Here is a 10,451-nt window from a genome sequence, read left to right on the forward strand (position 1 = left end):
TTACATTAGTTCGCATTTTTCATTTGTTTTTCTTACTACAGTTATTTTTTTAAATGTATTACTTGGCTTTAATTTGAGTATGTTTTTCGCGTTGGAACGAATTATTTGGTTTTACATGTAATCGTATGGGAAAAGATGATCCACCTTACGACATTTTCATGATACGATCTCAGTTTCGGAACGGATTAATTTCGTATCCTGAGGTACCACTGTACTTTATTACGAATAATTGGTTTTCTCCTCTCCACACGGAAATGTGTGACTATTTTATTCATTTATTCGTTTATTCATTTCGGACCTGCTGGAAAACCAGGAAACTTTAAATTTCACCCGATTGCCTCCCGCCCGTCTTTAGGTGTGGGCCTACCGGGCCTCCAGACATTGGGGGCCTCCTAACGTTCGAGACCTCGAAAATATGCAAAATTGAATAAAGCAACAAGTAATAAAATTATTGTAAACAGTAAACAATCAAAAGATATTGTTATATTTATGTTTAATAAAATTCATCAAACATATGTTTAGCAGAGAAAGCTAATTGAAAAATTTATGAACATTAACCCTCCATTACGAATTCCTTAAGGGGCCTCCAAGTTTTTCTTGGCCCAGGACTTCGCACGTACCAAAGACGGGCCCGAATAAAGCCGTGACTTATTAGTTAAATAAATCATAAAATAAAAATTTTGAAACGTGCAATAATTTAAATAAGCCGCTCTAGCCTTTCTTTCCTTAATATTTAAGAGATTTCTACTCGAAATTGAATTTCAGAAATTTGAAATTAATTTTAACACATTGCAGTAGAAAAGTAATCTGAGATGCTACGAGATACACAAAGAATAGAACCATGGTACAAAAATCTAACACGCAAAGGAGTATCTTAAGTGTTATTCGATAGATAGCGCTAAAGTTCAAGATGTAAGAACCTGTAGCGATCCACTCGTGTATGCTACAATTTGATATGATACGATAGCACAGTAATGAACCAGTGTTAATGATGAGTTATCTTAATTATTAGGATTAGATTCGGTAACTCGTTGAGATAATCTTAAGATTTCTAATCAATAGGTGAGGCATTTTGTATTCAGACGGTCACATTTCATTTCAGAGCGATAACGCGTTGCATAACTTGTTAACATTCAGTGAATGTGCACCAAAAATATACGTAAATTGTATTTAGATATCCGTATTAAAAAACGACAAAAAATATACTGCCAAGGCTCAAAATTCGTGACAACAAAATTAAACTTATACAGTACCATTTTATATTATCAAGTCCGCGTTAGAAGCCGCAAAAGGCCGCAGGTTTTCCTATTCTCCTATTAACAAATGTGATAGTAAATACGAGAGCGAGAGTAGAAAAAGATGGCGACGAGCGGTCTTTCTCTATATCATTTTAATTATTTACTTATTATTACCGCCTTCCAAATTGTTTAATCATTAAAATGACTTTGAGCATGAATATATATAATTTCACGAATATTTGTTTCTTAGTTATCTTGCGAAGTTCTGGAGTCTACTAAAATATACGAACGCGACTCGCATAGCCCCAAAAGATACAGGTGAGTTACTTTAATATTATTTACATTTCTTCATTTAAGGCTTTTAATGTCTTTAATTTCGTACAGAGTTATAGGGCCATTAAGAAATTCTCCTCAATTTTCGGAAACCTTCAAATGCCCAGAAGACAGTCCGATGAATCCTTTAAACAAATGTAAAATATGGGGTTAATTAAAAATATTTACAGTCCGAGTCGTAAAGTCTTTTCCTGATCGTGCAAAAATGTTTTCTGCAATCCTGGGCTTAGTAAAAGAAAGAAGAAAAGCCTCCGACAACCCGTTACGCACGTGCCTGCACCAAACATTACCTTTCGGACAATCCCTTCTTTCTCTAAATCAACGTTAGTTCTAACCCTATTTAGATATTGTCTATTTTTCCCGAGGTGTGAAAGATCATCCGAAATAACCAACACGCTTCAAATAATAATTGTTCGCATTTTTTGTGGACTACAGATGAGTTCCGAGGCTTGAACAATTGGCACTTTGTAAGCATACATACGTTTACGCAAAATCTTAAGTACTGTACTCCTACGTATGCCAAATCCATTCGAAGCACGACGAGTGGATTTGCTGGGACTGAATTGAAAAGTTACGTGCACATCACCGATCTCTTCGTTCACAGTTGGCCTCCCAGTTTTTTTTTTCGGGTCACTAACATCGCCAGTCTGTTTAAACTTTACGAATCAACCTACAATGCTTTTCACATTTGGTAATTCTCGCCCGTACTCTTTATGGAAGTTTCGTCGGACCATAATTGCGATTTTGTTTCGTGAAATCATAGATCATCATCGAGCTTCTTTTTGCAAAGACTCCATTTTGCCCATGCATCTGGACCGTTCAGTCTGCACAGAATCTCTAATTTTGTAATAAACAACGTGTTTCTGTATTTTCTACTTACACGTTAGCATAGCTTTTGTTTGGTAAATATTTATAATCGGGAGAAAATTTATGAACGCCCAGTGTTTCAAATTATTCACTAATTTTATTCTATTAAATTGCTATAATAAATTGAAGATTTTTTAAAGACATCTGTAAATATTCTATAATAATACATTCAAAAACATTTTTACATTTTCAAGAAGTTGATCGGGGGTCTCGCGGTACGTACCGTACGTTATTCGATTATTATTACTAAGATTCTGGATTCCCATAATCTTTTATGAATGAATCAAATTGTAGCGTCATTTTTCAATTGTCGTTCATACACGAGGGCGTGAAGAGAGTGACTGGGGTTTTAATAAATCAATCTATGCACGTTGGTATATATTGCCACCGAGAAACGGACGAGTTCAGTTACATACTGTAGAACAAGCTTCAAAATAAAAATGTCTTCGTCCTGGTTGTTATATAGAGGACGACTCAAAAAATCCCCAGGAATTTTTCGGGGAGTGGTCCGTTCGGATATGTCGGCCGCCGTCCCTCACCACCCGACAGCCCAATTGTGGGCCTGGTCGAACCTATAATGGGCTTGCAAAAAGAAGCCCTCTTAGTGCCCACAGGGCGGAAAGAGTTAAAAAAAAATATATATATACTGTATATAGAGAACGACTCCTCCATTTTGACCTTGATAAATGTTATTCCTCTAGTCCAGTGTTTCCCAACCTTTTTTGTGCTATGCCCCACCTAAGCCTTTCTAAAATTCTTTTGCCCCTAACATATACAGCGGCCTACTTATGGTTAACTTAAACTCTGGACGAGTCCATTTTCGAATTGTCCCCCTGTGGGGCGTAGGCACCACGTTGGGAAACACTGCCCTAGACATTGTTCCCAAATCTTCGAAAGATATTCACATTCTTATCGTGCGTTACGTGTTAAAATCTTCTAATCGTCAATTTTATAAATCACATTTGTAATTAAAATAAAATTGTGATTCCTTTTTTAACGAAAAGAATACTTTTTTCAAACAACACGAGGGGATATTAGAGAGGTTGAGGCGCACGTTTTAAACGTGTAAACGTGTACGTGTGACGTTCGGTGCCGCTTTCCCGTAAGCCTAGAAGTTTGACAATGATGTTTGGAATGTCGAGCGTGATTCCACCGACTATCCAAACACCATTGTCAAACTTTTAGGCTTACGGGAAAGCGGCACCGAACGTCACACGTACACGTTTACACGTTTAAAACGTGCGCCTCAACCTCTCTATTGTTGACAGATAATAATAATAACGGTAACACACCCCGTCATCAAAAGTCCGTAGCATACTCACTAATCACGCATAATGGTATCTCCGCTACCATTGACCGAGTGAGCAACATTTATTGATCTGTTGCATCGTACAATCGGCAGCACAAGTTTTTATTTCTATTTTTGCATTTTGAAATGTATAATAAAGTTTGTGATTGTTGCAAGGAGCAATTTTTACCTAATAATTTTTTAATACTATTAATTTGTGATACATAATATATTAATTTTTCTGCCACAATAACTAACTTTTTTCTGTATCTCTAAACAACCTATCGCGTACCCCGGGTTGGGAATCGCTGTTCTAGCCCTTTAATTATCAAAATTTAATAACATCAATGTTTCTTACGCGAGTTACCATGCCAAATTTCGTTTCTTAATAATTACTCCTTCCTAAACTATAAAACGAAATAGACGTTAACACACGCACTGATATTCGTCCACGCAGAAAACCCGCGATTTTATGCGTTTCTCGACGTTTACGGGTCCCCCGAGTCCAAAAATGTAAAAATCTCGGGGGTCAGGTTTTGTCCGATCGTCGTACTTTTTCTCTTTTATATATAACAGTGACGGAAAAGTAAAAACTGAGTAATTTTCGCAAGAGCAACAATCTCGTATATAAACACTAATCTGTCCGTAATTATTCTAATTCGTTTCGTTAAACATCCTATAAATACGTTAAAATAATTTAACTTGTTTATTTACCTTCGCTGGTAACCCTCCATGTTAAATGTATCCGCCATTTTTTCAACAAATTTCCCGTGAGTCAATGCGCGAGGTTAACCGAGTCACGTGATGTTACGAACGTCCGCCGCAACGGCCGTGTACGAGTAACGTTTGAACTTGAGCCTCAACCTCTCTATAAATCTCTATGGCAGTTTGGTACAACGGATGTAACTTTGACAGATATTTGGACTTTTCGCCAGACTTCTTACAATCTCAATTTTAATCCCAAATATTTCTACCCTCTTCTTGGTAAATAGGTAATTTTTTTCTTATTGCCTATTTTTAAACATAACCTTCAGATCTTCTGTTCAACATCAGGGTCTTAATACAACAAACTTAGTCAAATGATCTTGGTACACGAAAATAAACTTGTAGTTCCATCAGGATGAGACTGAAAATCTATCAGATCTACCGAACATCTTGAATTCGTATGTGAAAATACTATTGGCTTTACAACCTCTTTCTTTCCCATGTTTTTTTTTTTGTTGGTGAGACTCACAAACACTCAAACCCCAATTGTTTGGTTGAACTGATAACTTGAATGGACAACAACAACACTGGTTGGGATGGCTCCAACTTGTTACCTTCATCACTGACATCATTTTCTGACCTTTATAAACAAAAAGAATTTATATTCTATACTTTAATGTAGCGGTGATCACTATTCCATGTAATACCTAGTTAAAGTTTAGAATGTTAGATTATTATACACTTTAACAGGCCTGTTTAGGTATTCTATAGAATAACGGATTATAGACTTTAACGGTAACATGTATATATAAATTATAAAAAATTTAGTCTTTAAATATAAGATTAAGTTTAAGAATTACTTTAACAAAACAGTTCAATTGTTATCTTAAACATAAATGCATTTAACTAAACTTTAAAAAAAAAAAATGTATATATAATACATAAAAATTTGCACTTCTGGATCTTGAAACAAGTTTCAAGTTATCACATATAAATTCCTTTTTATATCTGTGAAAACAATATTCTATTAGACAATTTATTTGAGCAGGACAAATTAATACATTAATTTTCAATTCTACAATTGATATATATATATATATATATATATACAGTATATATAAATAAAAAAATTAATTTTAATTAGGAAAAGCATTTTGGAAAATTTTCAACTATGTGTTTACGGGAGCAGATACAGTATTTCCTATAAGTTATAATTTCCGGAGAAACGTACGGTTTCTACGTTTCTCTCTTATTTTAGGGGAAGACGACAAATGAATTTTCTGTTCGTCCGGAAATCGTCAAAATAATTACTTCAGGAACGGTTTCCACCGCTGTTAATTAATAAAAGTATTTTAAATAAATTGGTTTTATTATGTAAAATACGGTATTAAGCATTTATGGATAATATTGTAAAGAAACAGACGATTTTAATCCAATATTTAATCAAGTTTTAATTTTAAAAATCACACAAGTTCCGGTCCATATTAGATACTAGCGAGGTTCAGCGCCGCTTTCTTGTAAGCCTAGAAGTTTGACAATGGTGTTTGGATCATGAATTTATAGGTCTGCATTAATATAGAATTTAAAAAACTTATTGCGTATTTTATTACTTTTATACCAAGAATCCCGTATTCGTCTTAGGCTCATTACATTTTAAAAAAATACTCGTTCCAGGAAATACATTTGCAACGTACACACATTGGAGATAATCGAAGAACATTGGTGTGTATGTGTGTGTATTTGACTCGCGTAGTAATATTTTTTCAGTCAGCTTCTTTACACTTATTTTAATTAAAGCATATTCGTTTAATTTCTTTAATTATCGTAATTCGATGTCTAAAAGTTCGGCACACACGAACACTTTTAAAGATAAGTATGCTTTAAAAAATATCATTTGATATTTTGAGAATATGGCAGGTTTGATAAACAAAAAAATTAAACACTAAAGTGGCCAAGTCAATTTTACAAATGGAAATATTCGATTTTTCAATAAAAGGACTGTTTTTGATGTAATCATAAGAGATTAATATGAATATTCTTATGAAAATTGCATGTTTTCTGTTATGCTTACAACTACATGTGGATCAGAGGTCCATAAACATTTTTGACTGTCTACCCCTTCAAGGATTCCTCGACTTTTTGTCGACCCCTTCTGTGGAGGGTTTTTTATTATTATTTGCTAATGCAGTTGATAAATAAATAATTCTGATGAACCAGTATTTAAAGCACGCAACTCCATAAGAAAAAGTGTATACAGCAGACCACCGGAAGACTACGAAGTTTCCTCTCAGCCAGAATGAGACTGGGCAGAAAATTAGTCTCGGGGAAACATAGACCACAGCCATGAAGAAAACTTATAATTTTAAAGCTTTTATGNGTATTTAAAACACGCAACTCCATAAGAAAAAGTGTATACAGCAGACCACCGGAAGACTACGAAGTTTCCTCTCAGCCAGAATGAGACTGGGCAGAAAATTAGTCTCGGGGAAACATAGACCACAGCCATGAAGAAAACTTATAATTTTAATAAAGTAGCACTGTACAGTACATACCTTTGTTTCTACGGAGCTTAATGCTTGGAAGAGGAATCCTCCTCCATAAAAATATCGGGTAGCACTGCATCGGGAGTTTCTTCGAGTCGAAGTCTATTTTGATAAGGAACAAGAAAGTGGTCTAAAGTTGATTGTCTTACTCTCTTAATCAAAATTTTTCTAAAATGCGCTAGCACAGTGTCGTTCATTAAATTAATAACCCTATTAGCCACAACTTTGTTAGGATGGTGCTTCTCGATAAATTCCTGCACATCATTCCATTTTCTGCAAATTTCCTTGATCTCAGCACTGGTGATTTCTTCCCTAGCCTCTTCCTCTGACGAATGCTCTTCTTGTAAGACTTTCATCTGTTCTTCCTGCATGGCAACCAGCTCTTCTGTTGTTAGTTCATTTTGATGATCTTTCAGCAACTCCTCCACGTCTGCATCATCTACCTCTACTCTCAAACTCTTGCCAATGGACACGATTTCATGCACTACATCAGGAGAGCTCTCTTCTTCAAATTCCTGAAAGTTTCGCTCTGGGACACAAGTTGGCGAAAGTTTCCTCCAGGCCATTTGCAAAGTGTGGTGAGAGACCTCACTCCAGGCTTTGTCAATAAGGTTGATACAATGCAGGATGTTAAAATGCTCCTTCCAAAAAGCTTTAAGAGTTAAGTTGGTATCATTGATAACCTGAAAACACATAATAAACAGTGCCTTGGTATACAGCTTTTTAAAATTGGAAATCACTTGCTGATCCATTGGTTGCAGTAATGGAGTTGTGTTGGGTGGAAGGAATTTGACCTTGATGAAGTCATGTTCACTATTCAAGTCATCTTCCAAATTTGGTGGATGTGCTGGAGTATTATCCATTAAGAGAAGACATCTAAGAGGAACATCCATTTCCTGAAGATCATTTTTAACAGCAGAAGCAAACACTTCTGTGAGCCAATCCATGAATAAAGTCCGAGTTATCCATGCCTTACTATTTGCCTTCCATTGTACAGACAGTTTGGACTTTATCACATTTTTGCTCTTAAAGGCACGGGGATTTTCAGCGTTGTAGACTAAACGTGGCTTGATTTTGAGGTCACCACTTGCATTAGCGCAAAATAAAAGAGTAAGTCTGTCCTTCATTGACTTGTGCCTGGGAAGTGCTTTTTCTTCTTGGGTTATGCACGTTTGTCTAGGCATTCTATTCCAAAAGCACCGGTCTCATCGCAATTAAACACTTGATTCCAGATGTATCATTCACTTTTTACAAACTCTGCGAATTCATCTGCAAATGCTTTCGCTGCTTTTTCATCTGAACTTGTAGCCTCCCCGTATCTTATGACGCTGTGAATGCCAGTTCGACGAAACCTATCAAACCACTTCGGCTCGCTTTAAAGTCCTGCCTGTCTGCACTTGTACTGGGTGTCTGGGTAAACAAGTCATTGTATAAATTTTTAGCCTTTTCACAAATTATAGCTTCACTAACACTGTTTTCAGCAAGTTGCTTTTCATTGATCCATATTAGCAACAGTTTTTCAACTTCATCTAAAACTTTAGATCTTTGTTTCGATATCACATTCACTCCTTTAGCCACTTCGGCAGCCTTAAATGCTTTGGCTTTTTTGTTTTTAATAATTGTAGAGATAGTCGATTTTGCCATTATATTCTTTAGTGATGTCAGGAACATGAACAACATTCTCATGTTTTGCAATAATCTCTTTCTTTAATGTGACACTAAAACATTTTCTATTGTCACTATCACTTTGCTCTTTCTTGGGTGCCATATTGATTAAATATACAGTATAAATAACAAAACTAAAAAACGAAGTTTAGCACACTCGAAAAAGCAATGCTTACCTCGCGCATGCCTAAGAGCAACTGAAATTTTTTAGGTTCCAGAACTGCTGGAAACTATTGGGTTGACGCAAAAGTTCGTTCCGTTTTTAGCACCAGCTGGCTAAAAACGCAACACTAAAGTGTTATTTCCTTCATATGTGTAAAATTTCGATGTTGTTCGACAAAAGGAATCTCAGCTAGTATTTGAGAATAAAGCTGTGTTACTTAGTTGTGTTTTTAAAATTTTGTTAAGCATTACAAATGGCAGAAAATAAGGAGCATTTTTGACATATTATGCTTTTTTATTTCCGAAAAGGCAAAAAGGCAAGAATGCTTCGCAGACACAAAAAAAGATATGTTCTGTGTATGGTGAGAGAGCCATTGATGATTCCACGTGCCGTAAGTGGTTCAGAAAGTTTCGTGAAAGCCAGCTTACAAATTTGACACAAAAAGCCGTTAAGTTCGTTATCCGAGACAAAATTTTTGCAAAATAAAAGTTCGTTAACCGATTTGGTCGTTAATTAACCAGGACGTTCGTTAACCGGGGTTCACTGTACGTAGTTCTCAAATCCCTCGTGTAACTTGTATGTATATATTATATTCAGCAGGTTAAGGCGCAAAGTATTAATATGCACGTAGCTACAGGGGACCACAGATGGCAATCCACAGATGAGCTACCCTCTCCTTGTTCCAAATAACGAAATTCTGATTATTTATACTACAGTTTTTAGATAAATATTTAACTTTTGACGTTTAAATATCTAATATTTTTTGGACTTTTTTTACTGTACGTACAGTACATGATCTAATAATAATATATTATACATTTAAAAAAATTTTCGGGGAAATCCCATGACACCGTCCTTCTTGGAATACTCCTTAACTCTCAGACCCCGAGATTAAGGTCCTTGCACAATTTACTAGAGCCATCCATCCCTGCTATAATTGGTCTAGCTATACCCTCAAATAATAATAATCAACTCATTTATTTTCATTTATTTATTTCCATTTATTTATTTCAGCATTCAAATTATATTTCTTAAATGTTTCTTAGCAAAAATAGTTTTATTTTCAATTTTGTTTTCTTCATTATCGGTTCAATACGGACGAAGTCATGTCGTTAGGCACTGCTTGAAATGACTTTAAAGAAAGAATTGACGCTCTGATACCCGCTCGAACACAGTTTTCTCGATCACATTCGTCTATAATGGAAGCAATCGTGGCAGCAGCAAAACTAATAAAATAAAAGAATTAATTAATTAAACTGAAATGAAGCTGAGTCACGTATTGGCATATTTTAAAAATATCAGTAAATACAGTAGTTAGTAATTAGGCCTAATTCAGATAAAGTAAGGTCACATAAGGATATACTAGGCACTTTAGCGATTTTGCCTTATTTAATAGTCTACAATGTGGACGAATTTGAATTTGATGCTATTAACTGACTCTTTGAAATGTTCTTAATAAAATAATCTATGGTAAAATATTAGGTCAGTCCATAAGTTCATGCGTATTTTATGACCTTGTTTTGCTGTTAAAAATGCCAGTCTAATGTGATACTTTTTACACTGAAGTGTTAAATTGGATCTNTCACGTATTTGTAAGATCTAAGTGACTCGTACAACATGGAATTCATATAAAACGTAATAATCAACAG

General features: G+C 35.2%; 2 protein-coding genes across 2 annotated transcripts in view; one reads left to right on the top strand and one right to left on the bottom strand.

Annotated features, from left to right (window-relative positions):
- The window catches only part of LOC111621544 (endothelin-converting enzyme 1-like), a 5,456-nt gene extending 2,659 nt beyond the window's left edge, over positions 1 to 2,797 (top strand). The window contains exons 7-8 of the mRNA XM_023363714.1: positions 1,489 to 1,556; positions 1,623 to 2,797. Of these exons, the coding sequence (XP_023219482.1) occupies positions 1,489 to 1,556; positions 1,623 to 1,725 (171 nt within the window). The 3' untranslated portion in view covers positions 1,726 to 2,797. The remainder of the gene's footprint in view (positions 1 to 1,488; positions 1,557 to 1,622) is intronic.
- Positions 2,798 to 7,000: 4,203 nt separating this feature from the next.
- Positions 7,001 to 8,158, bottom strand: LOC111621552 (tigger transposable element-derived protein 1-like). Its single transcript, XM_023363724.1, has 2 exons — positions 7,184 to 8,158; positions 7,001 to 7,126 (listed from the first exon to the last, which is right to left on the bottom strand). Exons 1-2 carry the CDS (start codon positions 8,156 to 8,158, stop codon positions 7,001 to 7,003), a joined length of 1,101 nt encoding a protein of 366 aa, XP_023219492.1.
- Between the last annotated feature and the right edge of the window lie 2,293 nt (positions 8,159 to 10,451).

Source organism: Centruroides sculpturatus, unplaced genomic scaffold (genome assembly GCF_000671375.1).
Source record: "Centruroides sculpturatus isolate CEXI.00-Female unplaced genomic scaffold, Cexi_2.0 scaffold45, whole genome shotgun sequence".
Lineage (NCBI taxonomy): Eukaryota > Metazoa > Arthropoda > Arachnida > Scorpiones > Buthidae > Centruroides > Centruroides sculpturatus.

Coding starts and splice junctions, on each gene's coding strand:
- LOC111621552 (XM_023363724.1), bottom strand. CDS start 8,158: ATGCCTAGACAAACGTGCATAACCCAAGAAGAAAAAGCACTTCCCAGG. Junction 7,127..7,183: donor ACAAAGTTGTGGCTAATAGG/GTTATTAATTTA, acceptor ATTTTGATTAAG/AGAGTAAGACAATCAACTTT.